The 23,822-nt window shown below is 48.1% G+C and overlaps 1 protein-coding gene and 1 non-coding gene across 2 annotated transcripts; one reads left to right on the forward strand and one right to left on the reverse strand.

Annotated features, from left to right (window-relative positions):
• Positions 1-299: 299 nt before the first annotated feature.
• Positions 300-418, forward strand: LOC114229187 (5S ribosomal RNA). The gene has a single exon (XR_003615280.2). It is a non-coding gene; the product is annotated as a 5S ribosomal RNA (ribosomal RNA).
• A 4,284-nt stretch (positions 419-4,702) lies between these two features.
• Positions 4,703-5,843, reverse strand: NDN (necdin, MAGE family member). The gene has a single exon (XM_008160158.3). The coding sequence runs from the start codon at positions 5,765-5,767 to the stop codon at positions 4,757-4,759; it is 1,011 nt and encodes a 336-aa protein (XP_008158380.2). The 5' UTR covers positions 5,768-5,843; the 3' UTR covers positions 4,703-4,756.
• Between the last annotated feature and the right edge of the window lie 17,979 nt (positions 5,844-23,822).

Consider the following 23,822-nt stretch of genomic DNA (forward strand, 5'->3'; position numbering starts at 1 on the left):
CCCTTAATTAACTCTGGCTTTCGCGGGTGCTGCGAGGTGCGCCTTTTTGTTTGTTTGTTGCTGCCTGGGATCATGTTCCCGCTTGATATTGCTTAGATCCCTGCTAATCCTTTAAGTATCCGCTTAAATTTCACCTTTTCCAGAAAACGCTTTTGTACTCGGGTGCCCGTTTCCTTAGCCACCATTCCCTGTCACGTGAACCAAGTAATTTATTTATTTTAAAATATTTTTTTAATTGATTTTTTTTTTTTTTTACAGAGAGGAAGGGAGAGGGATAGAGAGTTAGAAACATCAATGAGGTCTACGGCCATACCACCCTGAACGTGCCCGATCTCGTCTGATCTCGGAAGCTAAGCAGGGTCGGGCCTGGTTAGTACTTGGATGGGAGACCGCCTGGGAATGCCGGGTGCTGTAGGCTTAAAAAAAGAAAAAAAAAAGAAACATCAATGATGAGAGAGAAGCATCCATCAGCTGCCTCCTGCACACCCCCTACTGGGGATGTGCCTGCAACCAAGGTACATGCCCTTGACCAGGAATCGAACCTGGGACCCTTCAGTCCGCAGGCCGACGCCCTATCCACCGAGCCACACCGGCTAGGGATATTTTTTTCTGAAAAAAAAAATCATTGATTGATTGTTATTTATTTATTTAATCCTCGCCTGAAGATATTTATTTTTTCCTTTTTTTTTTTTTTTTTTTTAGGGAGAGTGGAAGAGAGAGGGAAAGACAGAGAGAAACATCTATGGGAGAGAAACCCATCGATGGGTTGCCTCCTGACCAGGGCTCCGGCTGGGGAGGAGCCTGCAACCGAGGTACATGCCCTTGACTGGAATCGAACCCAGGACCTCTCAGTCCACAGGCCCAAGCTCTATCCATTGAGTCAAACCAGCTAGAGCCACATACGGCTCTTTGGCCCCTTGAGGGTGGCTCTTCCACAAAACACCACGGCCTGGGCGAGTCTATTTTGAAGAAGTGGCGTTAGAAGAAGTTTAAGTTTAAAAAATGTGGCTCTCCAAAGAGATTACCGCTTCTAAGTGGAATTAAGAAACAAACACGTATGCCCTGGCCGGTGTGGCTCAGTGGTTAGAGCGTTGACCCAGGCACTGAAATGGCGGTGGGATTGATTCCCCGTCGAGGGCCCGTACCTGGGTTGCAGGTTTGATCCCCGCCTCTGGTCAGGGCACTTGTGGGTGATGTTTCTCTATCCTTTCTCCCTCCCCCTCTTCCTCTCCCTTCCTCCCTCCTTTCCACTCTCTCTAGAAAAGCAATGGAAAAATACCCTCCGGTGAGGATGAATAAAACCAAGAACTCATAGTTACACAGAGCACCACCGTTTGGGAAATATTTGCCAAACCCTCCAACCTTTGAATGGAGCCTCGCATGAAAATCTGACCAAAAAAAAAAAAAAAAAAAAAAACGAGAAGAGGAGGAGGAGGAGGAGGAGGAGGAGGAAGAAGGGGGGGGGAAATCGGAGATACTGTTGACTGTTCTTTTTCCTGAGCCCCAAGCTGCTGACCCTGCAGGACCAGGGATCCGAAATGAAGTCAGCGGCACACCTGGGAAGCCTCTCGCTGCCGGAGACAGGAGCCGCGCAGCCCTGCCCATGTGACTTTCCGGGGCCAGCTCCTTGATTCCCATGACCCCGTCCTGCTCCGGAGGGTCTGTCCTCTGCGGTGTGGCTCCTATCCCCGTGCCCACGAGCTGGGGGCGGCTGTGGAGTTCTCGCCACCTCTCACGTGTAGCACAGATGAGCGAGAGACCCAACACAGGGCGTTCCCGGGGGCGTTGAGGGGCCTGCCTGGCAGGGACTGGGTTTGAAGGAAAGAACTGCACAAGGAACCAAGTACGAGGGCATTCGAAAACACGACCAGCATGCCGCCGGGCAGGAGTGGCAGCCCTGGTCCTGCCCCAGGCATGGAGCCTCCTGGAGAGCGCTGTCCTTTTACACTCCAAGGAGCAATGGATTTTGATTCTTTGGGAGTTCTTTTTTTTGGGGGGGGGGGGCGGGGTTAGGTAAAACATTTAAAAATATATATATTTTTATTGATTTTTTTTTACAGAGAGGAAGGGAGAGGGGTAGAGAGTTAGAAACATCGATGAGAGAGAAACATCCATCAGCTGCCTCCTGCACACCCCCTACTGGGGATGTGCCCGCAACCAAGGTACACGCCCTTGACCGGAATCGAACCCAGGACCCTTCAGTCCGCAGGCCGACGCTCTATCCACTGAGCCACACTGGTCAGGGCTAGGTAAAACGTTTTTTAAAATATATATTTTTTTATTGATTTCAGAGAGGAAGGGCGAGTTAGAAACATCCATGATGAGAGAATCAGGGATCGGCTGCCTCCTGCACGCCCCACACTGGGGAGTGAGCCCGCAACCTGGGCACGTGCCCTGCTGGGAATTGAACTGTGACCTCCTGGTTCGATAGGTCGACGCTTAACCACTGAGCCACACTGGCCGGGCAGGGTAAAAATATTTTTCACAATTCTAAAATTCCTATGAACTCCCCCTTGGCTCTGGGTGAGAGGGGGCATCCAAGTCAGGTCACGGCTGCTGGAGCTTTTGCCGAAATGTGCCCCCCTCCGCCCCGGGAGACCACAGGAAGTCCACCTTCCGCACCTGCACCCACCCACCTGTTGGGTATTGCCATGAAGTGTTGGGAATCCGAGCTCCCAAAGCAGGACCGAACCCCCTCACCCCAACAGAACTTCCTGGTTAGTCCTTTTAGGGGCGATACATTCCTCTCATCGTCTATGTCCCCCCCCCAAATGGCTTTGACCAGATATTAATAGCTGCTACTTCTATGGGCTGTGATTATGAGCATTTTGGGGCTTTAGTTACACCTTTTTCTGTATCGGTCGACGCGTTGAGCACGGGAGATGCACTTAAAAACGAATAAAACTATAAAATTCACGCGTTTACGAGCGGTGACTGCCCCACCCCACGGAGTGGTTGTAGCTGTACGCTCCCTCCACGGTCTTTTCCAGCCTCCTGAAGGGTGAAGGGTTTCTCTCTCCCCCACCCGCTCACAAGACTGAAACCTTCCTGGGTTTCTCTCCCACCCCACACCCCACCCTCACCCTCACCCTCACCCCATTCCACCCTCCGAGGACTCGCTAGGGGCGCTTTGCAATTCAAGAACTGCTGGGCCACAGATGTCCCAACAGGCAGCCGTCCCACCCCACCCCTCCTCCCTCCCCCTCCCCCGGGAGTCCCACGGGTGTTCTGGCTCCTTCACCTCAGCCCTTCCAGGGAGGGCCCTGTTTCAAATCTTGGCCTCACGGCTTAGCCGGAGTGTGACTTGATCAGGCCCATTAATCTCTCTGAAACCAAGTTTCTTCATCTGTACAACCCGAATAGGATTGCTTTCTCTAAGATTAATGGGAGGATCCCTTAGCCGTGTGCGTGTGTGTGCGTGCACGTGTGTGTGTGTGTGTGTACACGCATTTGGGGTAGGGAACCAAGAGTAGAGACTCTAACGTGCAATTTTTAAAGAAATAAACTGGAAGGGACGGGGAAGGGGGCAGTTGTGGGCAGGCAGGTGGGCAAACGTGGAGGCTCTGGGCTCCTTGTGTGGGTTCCAATCCCAGCCCTTCCTCTCATTAAACTTGATGATCTCGGGCAAGTTAAATGCTGGCTTTGTTCCTGACCTTCCTCCCCGGTGCAATTGGCTGCTGTGGGGGTTAAGTTAAAGTGACCACAGGAAGGGAAATTACCCTCCCTATTAATCACTGCTACTTACTTCTCTGGACTAGGACGATGAGCATATGTGCTTTCTCTATACCTCTCTGGATTGGCCCAAGTGCTGAACGTGTGTGTGTTGCATTAAAAAAACACACACACAAAACTATAGAAGTTCACACTGTTCATGAGTGAGCGTGAGTCGTGTGTCCCAGCCCCACGGAAATAGCTGTCATGTGCTCCCCCTCGTAAATGTCCCCGTTTCCCCCACCCCACCCCACCCCACCCGCATGCATGCGGCGGCGGAAAAGATAAAAGCACGCTTCTCTCCAGAAATGATCGTATCACAAGAACTTTACTGCGTGTTTTTTTTTAAAGTTTACTCAGGGGTGGGGGTCTGTAACTCGGGTTATAGTAAACGGTGCCAAGTGCCCACACTGAAACGAGACCAGTCCAGTCCAGTCCACATCACGCCACACGGATGCCGCCTGTGCCCACGGCGAGGTCACCCGCCGGAGGGGCTGGAACCTTGACTTTTTCTCTCTTGGCTTCGAAAAGGCCAGCCTTTTTTTTTTTTTTGCGGGTGGAGTCCTTCTCATCCATCAACCCTCTCCTGGGGCACAGTCCACCCCGATGCACACCATGTCCTCCGTCCCATAGAAAGAGAATTAAGATGGACAACTTCTCAATGTGTGGGTTGTTGTTTGTGTGTGTGTGTGTTTTTTTTAGCACGTCTCTGGTACAAAAGGGGAAGAAAAAAAAATTCAAGAAAGGCAGCACAGAAGCCGAAAGCACCAACAGAGAGGTTACTTATAAAACAGACATGCAGGGGAGACCTCCTACCCACTACCTCCTCCGAAGAGGGCTGAAAGGAATACAACATGGCATTAATAAAAGGTGTATAAAAGCACGGGTAGTGAAAAACTTAAAACGTGTAACACGTGAAATACTGCGCTGGAAACCCCCTTAAGACTCTACAGGCCCCTTCCCGTACTCCCCCTCCCCCCCACCAGCCTGGTGAGAGAGGATCAGACACCGGGAGGGGACTCCCCGCCTCCCTCCGAGGACCCAGCTAGTCCTCGGAGAAGCTGTTGCGGGGGCAGGGGGTCGGGGGCGCGGCCGCCCGCCGGGCTCGGGCCTCCTCCAGCGCCTCCCTGTAGCGGGAAGGCCAGGCCTGGGGGTCTTTCTTGAAGACGCGGGCCAGGTACTCCATGATCTGCAGCTTGGTGATCTCGCGGGTGGCGCGGGGGCCCCAGAAGAACTCGAACTCGGGGGGCTCCACGTGGGGCACGCGCTGGTACCTGAGGTAGTTCTGCTGCACGAACTCCTCGGTGAGGAGCTTGCGCACGTCGCCGAAGGTGGAATGCTTCTTCCAGGGCCGCAGCCCCAGGATGCGCAGCACGTTCCACACGGCGCTCTCGCGGGCGCCGCGCCCCTTGACATAGATGAGGCTGAGGATCATGAGCAGCAGCCCCATCATGGGCATGCGGCCGCCCAGCGCCACCCTGTCCAGCTCGGCGGGCTCCAGCGCCTTGACCAGCGAGAACTCCATGGTGTGCAGGCTGGTCAGCCGCAGGTGCAGCCCGAAGACGCGGGCCAGGATGAGGCTGGTGCGCCGCAGGATGCTGCGGCACCACTTCTTGTAGCTGCCGATGACATCCTTCACCATGTCGGGGAACCAGATGATCATCCGCCGCTGGTCCTTCATCAGCACGTACCACATCAGCTCGTGCGCCTTCTGCACCAGCTGCGCCGCGGTGGGCGGCGCGGGGACCGGCTGGGCCGCGCTCGGGGCCTGGTGGGCGCACCCCTCCTCCGCGGCCTGCAGCAGCGCCTTCGGGTCTTCCTCGTCGCTCCAGGCCTCGGGCGGCGGCGGCGGCGGCGAGGCTGCAGGGGCGTCGCCGGGGCCTGAGGGTGGGCTGTCGGGCCCCGCCAGGGTCGCCGCGGCCTGGGACGCGGACGCGGACGCGAGCGCGGGGGGCCCCCCGGGAACCCCAGGGCCGCCGCCGCCGCCGCACGCCTCGGCGCTGGCGGCCTCGGCTGCAAAGTCGGGGTCGCACCCCTGCTTACTTGCTTCGGACATGACTGCTCCGGGCGACAAGGGCAGGGCCTCCGCGTCCAGCAGCTCGTCGAGCCTTTGCGCTCCCTTCGCAGACGGACGCCTGGAGAGGAAGTGCGCGTCGCTGGGCGCGCGGCGCCTTCCGTAGCGGCGGGCGGGCCGGGGGCGGGGCCAGCGGCCAGGCGGGCCCGCTGCGCACGCGCGTCCGCCAGCCTAGCCGTCCCAGCTGCCGGAGGGGGCGTGGCGCGGCGCCCGACGGGGCGGGAGCTCGGACAGACGGGACACTGCGCATGCGCGACCGCGAGCCCGCGCCTTTCCAGCTGCGGAGGGGGGCGGGGCGGGGCGTCGCGCCCGACGGGTCGGGAACGTGGCGAGGCCCGCCCCCCCAGAAGGCCCAGACCCCCCTGGAATGGATAGCAGCCATGACCCCCCGAAGTGTCCCGTGTGCCCGCAGCGGGTCGTGGGGAGAGAGGGAGGGAGAAGGCCGAGCGCTGCCGAAGTTGGACAGGGACGAGGTAAGGTGTTCCCTGACGGCTGCGGTGCCGGGGGGAACGCGTTTCTGAGGAAAAATGGCCGTGGTTCCACGCGGAATCACCTCAGACAGGCGTCCGGCCTCCGAGGGACCCAGGCCGGGGTGTCCGCGTGGTGTCCGGACCCCGAGGGTGCGAGGGGACGCCGAGAAAAGGGGTCTCTCCGCGGCGAGTCGGTCGGTGGTCGGTCGGACGTGGGAACCCAGAGGCCAGGCCCGCCCCGTCGAGGCCCCCCCCCAGAGCAGAGGGGTGACAGGGTGAAGAAACGCAGAAAGAGGGAGCGGAGGCAGTGCTTCCAGCGGGAAAGACTGAGAAACAGAAACAAAAAATGGCAGCCCCGGCCGCGCCATGGTTGCGGGTTCGAGCCCAGGGCCCAGGCGCGAATCCAGCAAGGGATGCAAAAATATGTGCAAGCAGCAAATCTCTCTCTCCCGTGCTCCCTCTCAAATCAACCAACCAATAAAAATTAAAAAAAAAAAGAAATATCGAATGTCGTCAACTCCCATGGGCCAATGGGACTTTCCTGGGTGACCCTGGTCGTGTGTGAATAGTCATGGATTTTATTTTTAAACGTATTTTACTGAACCCTACCATTGATTTTTTAAAATATGTATTTATATGTTTATTTTTTATTGGTTTGTTTGAATCGTCACCCGGCGATATTTTCCCCCTTGATTTTTAGAGAGAGTGGAAGGGTGGGTGGAGAGAGACGGAGAGAGAGAGGAACATGGATGTGAGAGAAGCGCATGGATTGGTTACCTCCCAGCATGCACCTGACCTCGAGCCTGCAAACCTAGTAGGTGTCCTCCCAGCATGCACCTGACCTCGAGCCTGCAACCCTAGTAGGTGTCCTCCTCCCTTGGTCCCGCACGCTAACCACTGAGCAACCCGGCCAGGGGACTAGCCATTGATTTTTGTTTCCCACGTCCCTGGGGTCATTTTTATTTGATTTTATTTTTTTCCCCATGAAAGTGCCCATCCTTCCAAGATCGCCACGTTCACTCCCCGAAACGTGTACGAGACCTTTTCCCCTCCGTTTTGCCCAGCACCCTCCCTCCCCTGACGTCTGCTGCCTGCGACCTCCGCTCCGAGTTCACGGGGAAATGTCACCTCCACCTGCTCCCAGCACCTGGCTGGTCCCAACCTGCCAGCCACGCCCGGAACTTGTTTTCAAACCTGGTAGCATAGATGATATCTGGCCCCCTCGCTCACATATTGGTGGCTGTATTTTCTAATTTCTTTCTTTCTTTATTTTTTTTTTTTTGGTATTTTATAAAAACAAGTGTGCAGTGGGCAAACAAAGCTGACACCACCACCACCCCCCACCCCCCACCCCCCACCCCCGGAGGGAAGCATCCCTGGCGTGAGCCAGTGTGGGCCTTCAGTCCTTTCTGGGCTTCCTCAAGCTGAAAGCTTCTCTTCTTCTTCTTTTTTTAATGTATTTTTTATTGATTTCAGAGAGGGACAGAGAAACATCAATGATGAGAGAGAATCTAATTGGCTGACTCCTGCACGCCCCCTACTGGGGATCGAGCCTGCAACCCTAGCATGTACCCTTGACCGGGAATCCAACAGGGGACCTTTCAGGCCGCAGGCTGACGCTCTAGCCACTGAGCCACACCGGCTAGGGCTGATTAAATAGGCCACCTTGGCCCCGCCCGAGTAGCTCAGCTGTTGAGTGTCAACCCAGGAACCAAGAGGCCACTGGTTTGATTCCTGGTCAGGGCACATGCCCAGGTTACAGGCTCGATTCCCTGGGGGGTGGGGGGGGCATGCAGGAGGCAGCCAATCGATGATGTTTCTATCTCTCTATACCTCTCCCTTCCTCTCTCTCTCTCTCTAAAAAAAATCAATTAAAAATGCCACCCAAACAAAGAATAAAAAAGGAAAAAAAAATATGCCATCTTGTGTCTGGTTATTGTCCCTTGAAACCCAAAGCTTATATCCAATATTGTCTGGGCATTTCTAGCACTCTCTTTATTTCTTGTATCCCATTTCTCATTTCTCTATTTTTCTCTCGAGTAGGTTGACTTGGAAGGATTTTCCACGCTGTTTCTCTCTCTTTGGATTTTCCTGCTTGTATCACTTTTAGGGGGATCATCCCCACCCCAGTCCCTCCGATAGGATTTCCTAACATTTCCCTTCACAAGGTTAATGCCTACATATCTTTCAGATATATCTTAGTTGGATTGTTCCCATCTTTCATGTTCTTCTTTAATTTGTAGATTTCTATTTTTCTCAGTACATCTGACAGAGTGCTTTCAGTTATGTTATTTTTTATTATTTAAGACTGGATCGGCATCAACTTATTGCCCACATGCTTCTTCAAGATCATCCTCACTTCTTGCATTTTATATCCATTCATTTCCTTTTTTTGTTTCTTCTGTTCACTTGGATATTTATTATTTTCTAATGATCCTGGCAAACTAGTTCATCGAAGATATTTTTTTCCCCCTCTAATGAAAATGTTTGAGCCAATTATTTAAATCTCAGCTCAGCGTGGGCCACGGGCCATCATCTTTGCCATTGTAAAGTTATTAAAATTGCATCCTCCTGTTTTTCCTGTCCGGATTTAATGGATTCATGACACTACACTTCAGACTTGGGCACAACCGTTGTAAAAGCGTGAACACCGCTGCATATTTTTTTAAAAAAGTATAAATGCGGTTATTATAAAAACAGTTATAAAGTTATAAAAGCTCCGGCTGCCGTGAGAAATCAGAGCTCTGGCCAGAAGGCTGCTTGGGTTCTCGTTGCCTTGTGCGCTGGACTTGACCTCATTCCGGTGCGGTCGTTCATGGTCACCTAGAGACCCCCACCTCTACGACAGCTCACTTCCCTCCTCACTTGTGACGAGAGTTGTTTAATACTGTGCAGGGCCTGAGCGTTAGGACCACGCTGAGGTCTTATGCTCAGAGGGTTTAAGGCAGGGGTGGGGAACGTCCATCCCGTGGGCCATAGAAGGAAGGCCCTCGAAATCATTTGGTCTGGCCCTGCCAAGGCATGAGGGGCGAGTTAATGAAATAGAGGAGGCTAATTTTCCCCCTCATTTTTAAGTATATTTTTTATTGTTGATAGCATTACAGATATCTCCCATTCCCCCCCCCCCCGGTTCCCCCTCCCAGCCCCTACCCACCCCCTCACCCCCAGGTCTTCACTACCCCATGTCCATGTGTCCATGGGCTATGCATATCTACAATAATAAAATCGTAATATGCTAATTAGACCGGACATCCTTCCAGATGACCTTCCGGACGAAGCGGGGCTGTGAGGGCTGAGCTCCTTGCACGGATTTCGTGCATCGGGCCTCTTGCACATATGTAAGTTCTTTGGTTTACCTCACAGCCCCACATCGAGGTATGTCCGTGTGTTCCATGCCTCCCTGCTTCGGGTTTTATTTTATTGGTCCATTCATTTTGTTCATTAGATTCCACAAACAAGTGAGACCATTTCTCTTTCTCAGTTTGGCTCATTTCACGTAGCATAATAGTTTCCAGGTGCATCCATGCTGTCCCAAAGGGTACGAGATCCCTCTTTTTTACAGCTGCATAGTATTCCATAGTGTAAATGTCCCACAGAATTTTTACCCATTTACCTACTGATACGGACATATGGATAAATGGATACCTGGGTACCTGGGCTGTTTCCAGATCTTAGCTATTGCAAATAACGTGACCAGGCTAATATTTAAGTGGATAACTTTATATGGCCCTCGAAAGGTGTTACCAATATCCACATGGCCCTTGGTAGAAAAAGGTTCCCCACCCCTGGTTTTCAAGCATTGGAACTGATGCTCAAGTTTGGAGCCAAGTACAAGGCAGACCCCTAGGACATCCTTTCTACCCAGGAAAAGATCTGTTGGTGAGGCTGGATTTCCCACCAAGAAGAGGATTCATGGAGAGGGGGATGGTGGGGAAGATGAAAAGCTTGGGATAGGCGTCAAGTACAGAAAGTATCGTTTGGGGGGTGGGAGAGGGGTTAGCAGCTTCCTTGCTATCCAGTGAGGTGCCAGTCCATAAAACAGAGATGCAGACCTCCTCACGGGACGGATGGCACTGTGGGAAAGAAGGCAGACACAACTTCCTTTAAAAAAAAGTTTTTTTTTTGAGAGCGAGGGAAAGATCCATTTGTTGTTCCGCTTAATTTTGCGTCCATTCGTTGGTTCTTGTATGTGCCCTGACCCGGGATCGAAACTGCCACCTTGGTGTCTCCGGACCACGCTCTAACCAACTGAGCCACCCGGCCACGGCCTTCCACGACGACTTGTTTAATTCGAGGTCAAGACTGGGTGGGGTCTGGAGCTCCAGTGATACATTGGGTTGGCCGGGTTCTCCCAGGTCGACCCGATTCGACATGGAAAATAAGTCACCTCAGGGGCCAGCGGCTTAGCAATGAAAGCCTGGAGTTTGCAAAAAACACCTGCCAGTCAAACTCAGGAAAAGGGGTTACTCTTTGCATGGAGATTCTGTCCATCAAGCTCCAGGGATGCAGGAAGTACATGGAGACATTGTAATGAAACCTTCTGGGGCGGGACGGTTTTGGGGGTGGGTTGCCTCAAACTGTAATGTGAAACAGATCACACAGCTGTGGACAGGCTGTTTTTGGCAGGCTCGGGACTAGGAGAAGCCTTGTCCCAGCGCTGGTTTCCATAGTGACCAGGGGAAGGGGGTGGGGGTCGCCCCCAGAGACTCCAGTGGACAGTGCGCATGCTCCCAGCACAGAGGCCCAGGCTCCCCGTCCCCCCGCCCCCCTTCCCCTATCCCACATGAAATGTGAATCCTTCTGGCTCCCTCCTGTCCACATAGGCTGCTGGCTGCAACCTCAGTCAACCTTGGAGCCCCCATCCTGGCCCCAAAGACAGGCCAAAGGATTGAGAAAGAGCACTCCCAGGAATGTGCTTAGCAGCTATTGAGCAATGTCATATCATGTGCCTGGAAGAAGTTCATTTTTAAAAAAAAAATGTATATTTTTTTTATTGATTTCAGAGAGGAAGCGAGAAGGAGAGAGAAACATCCATGATGAGAGAGAATCATCGATGGGCTGCCTCCTGCACGCTCCACACCGGATATCCAGCCCGGGTGGGTATCCAACCGTGACCTCCTGGTTCATCCATAGGTCGATGTCCCACCACCGAGCCCCACCAGCAGGGCAGGAAGAAGTTCATGTGCGAGGAGTAGCTGTGTGGCAGCCTGGCCCCCTTTTTGCTAGAAAAGAAGAAGTGAGGGCAGGGACTGCTGCTTTTCACCGTTGGGCGGGGAGCGGACTCGACCTCGGCCCCTCGGTCTCTCCAGTATCCCTAAGGCGGGGGGGGGGGGGCATTGCACATGCCTGGCCAGCTAAGGCCGAAGGACTGAAACGCCCACACCCACGAGGCAGCTGGTCTGCCTGCACGGAGGCACTGATCTTTGGAAAGGTCACCTGGGAACCAGAGATAAGATTGCAGGTGGATAAGAGACCTTTCCCCGGGACTCCTCGGAGTGAAGGAAAAACAACAGGTCCCCTCTTCACGCTGCAACTATGAGTTGCACATGCTGCTGCCATTGTTCCCGGGATATAACGAGGAGGGAGGTGGTCTCTGCCATCCGTAGTGAGGGGACGTGGTGGAAGGAAAAGGGCCCCTCAGCAAACGAGCAAATGGGTCATCCCATCATTGCATTCAGTCCATAAGTGGACTGAGCCCAGCTGGTGTGGCTCAGTGGTTGAGCTTCGACCTACGAACCAGGAGATCAGGTTCGATTCCCGTTCAGGGCACATGCCCGGGTTGTGGTCTCGATCCCCAAGTGGCGCTTGTGCAGGAGGCAACCCATCCCTGATTCTTGTCTCATCATTGTTGTTTCTCTCTGGCCCTCTCCCTTCCTCTCTGAAATCGATAAAAATATAAAAAGAAAAAATACACTATTAAAAAAAAAAACAGACATGGAACATTCTATTTTTTTTTTAATTCTTTACCGTTGGAAGTACTACATATGTCTCCTAGAAATGGGATATTCTTAAAAAGTAATTTTTCTGCAATGCATACTGCGAAGGGGACTCGATGTTGTGGCAGGGAATAGAGGGAATCCACGTTTGGGAGGTGAAAGTAAATCGCCTCACCCAGAGAGAGTGCCCAGAGGGGTGTTCTTAGGGTGGAATAATTCTTCATTGTGTGAAAGTGTGATGCACACCACAGAGGTCCACACCTCTGTCCCCATAAACACACGTATAAATGCCCTCCAGACACAGAGGAAACAAACATAAAGTGGAAGAAAAGCCACAAGGTGAACGTCTCCCCGCACTACTTGAGAGCCATTGAAAAGAAAAACACAACAAGAAGCAGGGACAACCAACAGGCCCAGGCCACCGAAGCCCGTTACCAGACGGCCATAGGAGTTTCCTCTCCACATCTGTTTATGGGACGTATCAACATAGATTGCTTCATCTTCAACGCTCTTCTGGAAGTTAAACCCTGTTCACGCAGACCCCGGGGTTCAAGTTTGGGATGCACAATTCTTTTTCTCCCCCCCCCCCCACATATTGTTGGAATTTGCTGATCTTTTGCTGAGGGTTCCATCCCACTGGACTCTGTGTCTGTTTTTGTGCCAGTACCATCCTGTTTCCGTTATTATAGCTTTGTAGTATAGGTTGAAATCAGAAAGCATGATCCACCCAACTTTGTTCTTCTTCCTCAAGATTGCTTTGGCAGTTCAGGGTCTTTTTTTGGTTCCATATAAATTTTAGGATTTTTTTTTTTTTTATAATTCTGAGAGAATGCCATAGGTATTTTAATAGAAATTGCATTGAATCTGTAGATTGTTTTGGGCAGTCTGGACATTTTAATGATATTAAGTCTTCCAATCCATGGACTATCCATTCATTTATTTGTGTTCACTTCATTGTCCAGTGTCTAGTCGTTTTCAGAATACAGGTATTTCACCTCCTTCGTTAAATTTATTCCTAGGTATTTTATTCTTTTTGATGCAATTGTAAATGGGAGTGTTTTCTCCATTTTTTCCCTTCTGATCATTCATTATTAATGTATAGAAACATGATTGATTTCTGTATATTCATTTTGTTGTACCCTGCTACTTTGCTGAATTCATTTGTTAACCATATTAAATTTTTGCCTGATTACTGTGGCTAGGGCTCTCAATACTATATTGAATAATAGTGGGCATCCTTGTCTTATAAGAATAGCTTTCAGCTTTTCACCGTTGAGTATGATGTCAGCTGTGGGCTTGTCATAGGTAATCTGTATCATTTTGAGGTAAATTCCTTCTCTATCCACTTCGCTGAAAGCTTTCATCATCATCGATGGAGGTTGGATGTGTCAGATGCTTTTCCTGCATCTATGGAGCTGATTCCGTGATTTCTCATCCTTGGGCTGGTGGCTGGTAGGCATCACATTAATTGTTTTGCCAACAGTGAGCCGTTCCCCCACATCCGTTTCTTAGGACTGTTGTCACAAATTGCCAGAGTGGGTGGCTTAAAATAACAGCTTATTCTCTCCTCCTTCTGTCAGTATATGTCTGAGACCAAGGTGCTGGCATGGCCACACTCCCACCGAGGGCTTTAGGGGAGAATCCTTCCTTGCCTCTCCCAGATTCTGGAGAAATTCTTTGGCTTGTGGCCAAATAACTCCAATCTCTACCTCCATCTTTACTTGAGTATTCCCATGCCTGTCTCTCCCCCGCCCCACCCCCCCGGGTCTGTGTAGCTGGAAGAGTCTTCTCCTTTCTCCGATAGACACATCAGTCATTAGATTTAGGGGACACTTTATTTATTTATTTTCGAAAGTATATTTTTATTGAGTCCAGAGAGGAAGGGAGAGGGAGAGAGAAACAGAAACATCAGTGATGATGTTTCTTCATCTTCTAGTTCAAGGTGGGGGAAAACAAGTGTCAGCTTCTGCTCCGCCCCATCAAGGAACTGCATGACAGGTCAAAAATGCGCGCTGACCTTTCCTTTTAAAAACAAAGTTCATATTTCTGCCCCGAGCAACGTTCCACAGTAGGAACATGATCCTCGTGACAGCTGGTAAATGGGTAAGCAAAAATGTCACCAAGCAAGCCAGATGTTGTATTTAGAGTTTTCTGTGGAAAGATGACCTTATCCCAGGTACATGACCGTGGTAGCCCTAGGTTGAATCAGGGTAAGTGCCACTATCATCCTAAGAAGGTATAAAAATACATCTTGTGCCCTCGCCAGTTTGGCTCAGTGATAGAGTGTTGTCCTGTGTACTAAAGGGTCCCGGGTTCGATTCCAGTCAAAGACACATACTTCGGTTGCTGGTTTGATCCATAGTAGTGGGCGTGCAGGAGGCAGCCGATCAGTGATTCTCTCCCTTCCCTCTCCCATCCTCTCTGAAACCAATAAAAATATATTTAAAAAAAGAAGTTATTGTCTAGTCTCTTATTGTGTGCTCCATACTGATTCCTGAATGTGGAAACTCAGAAAAAGTAAGGCATTTTCAGTGTACTTGCTAGGGTTTGCCTCGTTAATTTCCAGGGGTGCAAAAGATATTATGTTTTCTCATCAACATTGCAGTACTTATTTTTTCATCCCTGAAAACTGGATATATGGAAGTGCTATATCACTCTGAATTTGTTTAATTATTTGGAAGGTCAGACAATTGTCTTATATTTATTTATATTTCTAATTTCTCTGTCTTTGCCCATTTTAAGTGTTTATGGTTTAGTTTTTCAAAGTACAATATTATTTCATACTTATACATTTAAAATGTATTGCCCTAGCCAGGTAGCTCAGTTGGGTAGACCAGTGGTCGGCAAACTCATTAGTCAACAGAGCCAAATATCAGCAGTACAACGATTGAAATTCCTTTTGAGAGCCAAAAATTTTAAACTTAAACTATATAGGTAGGTACATTGTTATTAACTTAATTAGGGTACTCCTAAGCTGGCCTTTGCTAAAAACTCAAGGGGCCAAAGAGCCGCATGTGGCTTGCGAGCTGCAGTTTGCCGACCACTGGGGTTGACTGTCGTCTTGATACTCTAAGGTTTCAGATTCGATCTCTAGTCAGGGCACATACAAGAGTCAACCAATGAATGCATAAATAAGTAGAATAACAAATCGATGTCTCTCTCTCTCTCTCGCAAAAAATCAATAAACAATAAATAAACAAAAATTTAAAATATATTAAAATAAAGTGTAAATTATAATGACAACATAGATGTGTGTAAAGAGAAAACACTCCAGCAATTCCATATTTCATTATAACCACAATTTAGTTTATCTATTTGCAATGGTGTTGCACATGTATACACTGTAAAAAAATGGAATAATATATGTTTATATTACTTGTAATGTTGAAAATGTATTTCCATGCCAATACCTTTTTTAAGGAATGCTCAACATTTTATTACGTTCACTAGGCATAGAATATTTAAAACATTTCTTATAGATAGACATTTAGGAATATTTTTCCATTTTTACTAGTATTAATTGACACAATAGACGTCCTCATTTTTGAATATTTAATTTACATATTTCTGGAAATGGAATTGCTGTATTAAAGAATATAAATTAATGTTTTATTCTTATATTGCCCAGTTGCCTTCATATACATTTCACAAGTTTGGAGTCCACCAGTATCCCTTTAATGTCGATTTCTCTCACATACATTAACACTGTCTACTGGTAAATCATCTTCCAAAGATAAATGTATTTCATACCAATGAGGCTAGCCACCTTACAATGAATGTCTCTCTGAGTTAATATTTGCTTCTCTAAATTACTTTGAAAAGGGATGTTCTTGGTTTTTGTTTTTTTTTTCATTTGCCTTTTACTTATAGATAAGGTCAGGATCTGAACTACCTGTTGACCACACAGAGGGAAGATAATCTCTCATTATTTTTACGTTTTGCTTGTTAATCGTATCGCTGTTTCTTATTTAGCACAGTAGTTGTAAATCAAAACCAGTCTCCTGTTGTGATTTCTTCTACTGGTTGGCCTTCCCTGCACTGTCCTCTCCACTTGGATGTAGGATTAAACCCGTTTATGCACACAGTGAGCCATAGTCCAGCCTTGAGGGCCATTGTCCTGGGGAAAGGACCTTGGTTAGTGACTCGGAGGGATAGGCACGAGAAGATTAAAAGAACAAACCCCCGTGCAGAGGAAGCGGTGACAAGATGATCCATTCAAGGACACAGGTGGAGTCCCGGGTTCTCCTGGAGACCCGGTCAGTGCTTCTAAGCTGGCCCCAGGGCGAGGCCGTGAAAGGCAGCAAATCAGTTCCTTGGGTTTTAAGTCACTTTTATATCTAGTGTAGATTTTTTTGTTGTGAGATTTGAATAACACGGAACAGAAGCAAAACGTCCTTATAATCCATTGGCTCTAACGCAGCCGCTTTGAATGGGGGAGAGCTCTCCTGGGCCCATCTTCGCCGTGTGTGCGTGGGGGCGAATTGTGTTCCTCTTCCTGTCTCTTCCCACTGACGGTTCATTGTGAACGTCTCACGGCAATGCAGCTCCTCTGTCCTGTGTTCTTCTTCAAGTTTGTCTTGTCAGCACATTCTCTGCCAGTGTCTTCCAAGGTCTGAACCACAAGGAGGGCCAGGGACTTGTGCTTCTTCCCTTCCCGTGGAAAAGAGACCACATATCATATATATATATATCCTATATCATAAAGATGTAATATGCAAATGGTCGTTATGCCGCTGAAGCGTAATGACCGACCACCTAACGACCGGATCACAGATCAGCAGGAGGGTGGGGCAGGGAGCTACAAGCGGGTGGTGGAGAGCTACAGGAGGGCGGGAGCGAGCTACTGGTGCACGGATTAGTATATATATATTATTGATTTCAGAGAGGAAGGGAGATGGAGAGAGAGAGAGAAATATCACTGATGGGAGAGAACCATGGGTCGGCTGCCTCCTGCACGCCCCACCCTGGGGATCGAGCCCACAACCCGGACATGTGCCCTGACTGGGAATCGAACCATGACCTCCTGGTTCCTAGGTTGATGCTCAACCACTGAGCCCCGCCAAGAGGCCACATTTTGATAGTCCCTTAGATCCACCACCAGCTCCTCTGACTTCTCAGCTCCCCTCACCCACCCCCAACAAGTATTTGAAGGGTGAACCTGACTCCCCTTTCCTTTTTTACTGGGATAATTTGGGAGACAGTTCCTAAGTCTTCGTTCTGTACACCTGTTCACTGTTCACCTTGCCCAGAGGGGCAAACACTGCAAGACCCCATCACCAGAAGAGCAAATTAACTAGCGTGGAAAGGAACAAGGATTCTAGAAATACGGTGAAAAAGAAGAAAACGGAAGAGGAGGAGGAGGAAGAGGAGGAAGAAGAGGAGGAGGAGGAGAAAAAGGGAGAAGAGGGAAAAGGAAGGGAGGAAGGAAGGAAGGAAGGAAGGAAGGAAGGAAGGAAGGAAGGAAGGAAGGAAGGAAGGAAGGAAGAAAGGAAGGAAGGAAGGAAGGATGTTTTAAACGGTCAGGCTTGGTCCAGGCCTGTATATCCCACCATCCTTGTCCAGGCACTGAGCATGTAGTTCAGGGTCCAAGTTATGGTTCGATATCTGGTAGAAATTATCTAGATCTCCCATTCACTGGCTATGTAATATGGAACAAGACACTTAGCTCTCTCCACCTTCATCATCTCCTCTTTAAAATTACGATAGTGATGGAAACAACCTCATCGGCTGCATAAAAAGATGACAAGAGAGGCAATCGCCATCACTGATGAAGTAATTAACAAACACTACTTAATATCACCGTTTTAATTTATTCTCATCGTCAGAAGGGCCATGTAACTTTTTTTTCCCTCTGTATGTTTTTTCTTGAAGAAAAATAATTCTTCCTCCTTTCTGATATGGTTTTTCTTTGACAAAAAATAATAGCCTCGATATTTCCTTTCCTTTTTTTTTTTTTTAATCTCCACAGCCTCTGCCTTGGTGTAGAATTTCATCAATTCCCATTTACACGATTTCAGCCTAGTAACCGGTCTCCCTGGCAACAGTTTCCACTCCACTCATTGCCTAAGGACTGATTTCCTTCCCTCTCTCCTCATTCCCTCCCATTATTCTTTCTCCCTCATCAAATGAATTTTAATGCCACACTCCTAATACATGTTGTAATATTGCGTATGCGCCTGGTTAGTCCTTTTTGCATATGGAAAAAAATGTCTTTCAAGTAGTTGAAATGATTACTCTATATAATTTATATGCTGATTTTCACCTAGCAATAATTTCACAAGCCTTTTTCCAAGTGCTGGAGAGCCCTAATCATTCTTTTTTTCTACACCACATGGTCTCCATTATTCAATTAATTGTTGTATCCTGTGGTTAGAAATTCAGGTTGCTTCCAATTCTTCAGGGTTGCTTTTAAGGGATGCGGAAGGTCTGGGCCTAAGTTGGTATTCCCTTTACCCCCATTTTTGACCGATTTTGTTCGCAGATAAGCGTGATGGGATAGTGTCAGTGGAGAAAAGAGTGAAAATACTTGTTTGGCAAGTGATGACGGTGTCCTCTGCTTTCCAAATGCAATGGCTCCATCTCCACTGACACGTATTGTGTATTATTGATGTTTCTATCTATCATTCTCGAGACATTATTGCATCGTTATTGTGTAATACATCATTATGGTGTATTATCGCATCATAATCAAGACATGAGAACCCCTGACAGCGACTTGAGCTCATGTTCCATTTAAGGAATAAACGTGGTTCCTAAACTGGACGAGTAGAAAGTAGAATCTTCGCTTTCCTTTAATAATTAACCAGGTTCTACTTGTCTACATGTTTTACTGTGCGTGTATGTAACTGGGAGCAAAACCATTCATATCCTCTGATTATACATTGCTTATTTACTCTTATGGTCCCTGGGAACACTTGATGACTGGACACAGCAACGATCTAGATTTCCTGCTATGTTCCTCTTAGCTTTTGTTGTTGCGCTGTTGTTGGCAGGGATGGAGGGAGTTCTTTGTTTTTGCCCTATAGGCTTTCATGCTATTTAGTGTCCTCAGTCTTCCCCCCCTCCCACCCCCCCAACTTTTCCAGGCAATTTATCATAGTGGCCAACAATTGCAAAGTAGAATCTTCCAGACATTGTCTTCAAGATAATGTCTCTTGCGCCGGACACAAGAAGTATCCATGGAGTTCCTACGGCTGCATCCTCATATTCTTATGTCCTTTTCTTTGTTTGTTTTTTTAAAAAATATTTTTTATTCATTTCAGATAGGAAGGGGGAGAGAGAGAGAGAGAGAGAGAGAGAGAGAGAGAGAGAGAGAGAGAGAGAGAAACATTAATGATGAAAGAGAATCATTGATCGGCTGCCTCCTGCATGCCCTTACTGGGGATCGAGCCCACAACTGGGTATGTGCCCTTGACAAGAATCGAACCCAGGATCCGTGAGTCCCCAGGCTGATGCCATTGAGCCAAACCAGCTAGGGCTTATGTCCTTTTCTTGGTTAAAGTTTCCCTACAATCATAATTTTTTAAAACATATTCTATCTTATTTAAAATTTTTTTTTCTATTTCAGTTGACATTCAATATTATATTAGTTTCAGGTGTACATAGTGGTTAGACATTTATATAACTAACGATGTGATCCGCCCAAGAAGTCTACCTACTATCCACCATACATAGTTATTAATACATACATATAATACTGTGTATGTATTTTTATTATGTTCTCTAGGCTGTACTTCACTCCCTGTGACTATGTTTTAACTATCAATTTGTACTTCTTAATCCCTTTACCTTTTAACTCAGCCTCCCGACTCCCCTCCCACCTGGAAACCATTAATCTATTTGATTGGAGCATGTAACCCATTTACATTCAAATTAATTACTGATAGGTATGTGGTCTCTGCCATTTTATTATTCATATTCAAAAAAAATTCCCCCCTCCTTCTTCTTAAAGAAATCCCTTTAACATTTCCTGTAATATTGGTTTGATGGTGATGAACTCCATTAGCTTTTTCTTGTTTGGGAAGTTCATTCCTCTTTCCATTCTAAATGATAGCTTTACTGGGTGGAGTAATCTTGGTTGCTAGGTCCTTGCTTTTCATCATTCCCGTCTGGCCTGCAAAGTTTCTGTTGAGAAATCAGCTGACAGTCGTATGGGAGCTCCCGTGTACATAACTAACAGCTTTTCTCTTGCTGCTTTTAAGATTCTCTCTTTGTCTTTAGCCCTTTGGCATTTTAATTACAATGTGTCTGGTGTGGGCCTCTTTGGGTTCATTCTGTTTGGGACTCCCTGTGCTTCCTGGACTTGTCTATTTCCTTTGCCAGGATAGGGAGATTTCCCGTCATTATTTCTTCAAATAGGTTTTCAATTCCTTGCTCTCTTTCTTCTCCTTCTGGCATCCCTGTGATGTGAATGTTGGCATACTTGATGTTGTCCCAGAGGTCCCTTAAATTATCCTCTCTCTCTCTCTCTCTCTCTCTCTCTCTCTTTTGAGATTGTGTGAGCCCTCCTGATGGAGGTGAGCCTTGATTTCTGTTGGGAGGTCAGTGGGTTGGGAATTGACCCCCAAGCTGACAGGCTGTGAGGACTGGCTCTGATTACAGAGGGTGAGCTGTTATGAAGGGGCTGACCGAATGGACAAGGATTCGCTGTAAACCCTTTGGGTGTGTCATTTGCAAGCTAATTGAGTGGGGCTATGGTGTGGTCTGAAGCCCATCACCAGGTGTGTTGGTTCTGAGCCTCTTGGGTGAGGCTCTGGTGGAGGCCCAGGTCAGCTGCTGCCTATTCCCAGCCTGGAGCCACTTAGCAAGAGGTACCGGGCACCCTGAAGCCAGATGCTGCTTGTTTGGGGGTTTTTAGACCTTTCAGAGATTTTAAGGAAGTCTACAGCATGGGCCAGGCCAGCCACTAGTGAGTAACAGCCATTGAAAATGGTCCGGGCCTGAGCGAGAGATGAGAATAAGACTTGAATGTCAAAATTACTCCTTGATCTATGGGCTGTGGAAAGGATGTTGTATTAGCAGGCATGAAAAAAAATGTTTAATCTTGTTGTACATGTTGATCAGCGCTCTTGGGTTGGGGAGGGCCGTGCCCATTGTAAATGAGCAATAATATGTTGAAAGGAATCCTATTTTCTGAGTAGTAGCTCTCAAAATTAGGCTTAAAATATTCAGTAAACCATGTTGCAAACAGATGTGCTGTCATCCAGACTTTGTTGCTTTCTTTGTGGAGCGCAGGCAGAATACATTGAGCCCAATTCGTGTTTTTTTCCTCCCCAATTACAGTTTACATTCAATATTATTTTGTATTAGTCTCAGGTGTACAGTACAGCAGTTAGACAATCTTATATTGTACAAAGTGTTCCTTCTGATATTTCAAGTACCCACATAGATATTACAGTATTATTACAATTTATTTTTAATCCTCACCCGAGGATATTTTTTCCATTGATTTTTTTAGAGAGAGTAGAAGAGAGAGAGAAAGACACTGAGAAATACCGATGTGAGAGGAACACATCCATTGGTTGCCTCCTGCACACGCCAGGGCCCGGGCCGGGGAGAAGGCTACAACCAAGGTACATGCCCTTGGCCAGAATCGAACCTGGGACCCTTTGGTCTACAGGCCGATGCTCTATCCACTGAGCTAAACCAGCTAGGGCACAATTTTTTATTTTTATATGTTTTTTTTTTAAAACATTGTTATTGATTTCAGAGAGGAAGAGAGAGATAGAAACATCAATGATGAGAGAGAATCATTGATCAGCTGCCTCCTGCACACCCCGTACTGGGGATCAAGTCCACACCCCGGGCATGGGAATGAAACCCTGACTGGGAATCAAACCATGACCTCCAGGTTCATAGGTCTACGCTCAGCCATTGAGACACAACGGCCGGGTGAAGACCTGTTGCTTAGCGCAGCTGCCTTGGTGGAGTAGCTCAGCTGGATCCCCTGGACAAGCTGCTGTAGCTCCTCCATCAGCACTTGCTGCTCCCCCCGGCCCTTACGGAGGGAGACGGCTCCTTTCTGCCCAGCTCATGAGCCAACTCCTGTCGCTTCAGGCGTTTCTTCGGCAGCTCCCTCATCCCTCTCCTTCCTCACAGGGTGGAAGAGAGCTGGGCCTTGCTCCGGCTTAGGCTTTGGCCTACGGAATGTTCTGGTTGTTTTGATCTTCGATCCAGACCACTAAACCTTTCTCTGTGTGTCAGCAAAAGAAAGCTGTTTCCCTTCTCTCTCACGTCGATGTTTCCCCGTTTCCCTTCCCTTCCCTTCCCTTCCCTTCCCTTCCCTTTCATTAAAATATTTTTTCTTTTAATCTTCATTGTTGAAAATATTCCATAGGTCCTCCTCCCCCACATTGGCCTCTTCCAGCCCTCTCCTGTCCTCCCCACCCACAACATATTTTTTAAACTTTATTTTTTATCATAGTGCAGATGTCCCCATTCCCCACCCGCACCCCCACCCCTGCTTTGGCCCACCTCAACCCAGCCCCTCCCCTCTGGGCGTCACCACGCTGCTGTCAGTATCCATGGGTTATGGATATATATTCTCTGGCTCATCCCTTCACCGTCTCTCATCCAGCCCCCTTCCCTCTCCCCTCTGACAGCGGTCAGTCTGTTCCATGTATCTATGCCTCTGTTTCTATTTTGTTTGTCAGTTTATTTATTTTTATTTATTTTTAATATTTTTTAAAATATATTTTATTGATTTTTTACAGAGAGGAAGAGAGAGGGATAGAGAGTTAGAAACATCGATGAGGGAGAAACATCGATCAGCTGCCTCCTACACACCCCCTACTGGGGATGTGCCCGCAACCAAGGTACATGCCCCTGACCGGAATCGAACCCGGGACCCTTGAGTCCGCAGGCCGACGCTCTATCCACTGAGCCAAACCGGATTCGGCTTTGTTTGTCAGTTTATTTTACTTATTAGATTCCTATTTACAGTGGCCAAGATCAGGAAACAACCCAAGAGCCCATCAGTAGAGAAGTGGATTAAAAAAATCTGTGGGTACATTTACACAGTGGAATACTACACATCTATAAAAAAGAAGGAAATCTTACCTTTTGCGACAGCCTAGATCCGTGGTCGGCAAACTGCAGCTCACAAGCCACATGCGGCTCTTTGGCCCCTTGAGTGTGGCTCTTCCACAAAATACCACGGCCTGGGCGAGTCTATTTTGAAGAAGTGGTGTTAGAAGAAGTTTCAGTTTAAAAAATTTGGCTCTCAAAAGAAATTTCAATCGTTGTACTGTTGATATTTGGCTCTGTTGACTAATGAGTTTGCCGACCACTGGCCTAGATGGACCTGGAGATTGGTATGCTAAGCAAAGTGAGCCCATCAGAGAAAGAAAAATCACATGATCTCACGTATATGTGGAATCAGCCATTACTTCTTTTGTCATCCTCCTTATCTTTCACATCACCTTTGGGGACTCCAAAGATGTACAGATTAGATCTTCTATTATAGAGCCATAGGTCTCTGAGGCTCTGTTTATTTTTTAAAGTCTATTTGCTCTCTGTGGTTAGATTGGATAATTTCTATTGTTCTGTCATTAAGTTCCGGGGTACTTTTCTCTATTCTGTCCATTCTATTGAATTCATCCCGTGAGTCCTGTGTTCTACAACTTTGCTAAA

This window comes from Eptesicus fuscus, chromosome 25 (genome assembly GCF_027574615.1).
Source record: "Eptesicus fuscus isolate TK198812 chromosome 25, DD_ASM_mEF_20220401, whole genome shotgun sequence".
Lineage (NCBI taxonomy): Eukaryota > Metazoa > Chordata > Mammalia > Chiroptera > Vespertilionidae > Eptesicus > Eptesicus fuscus.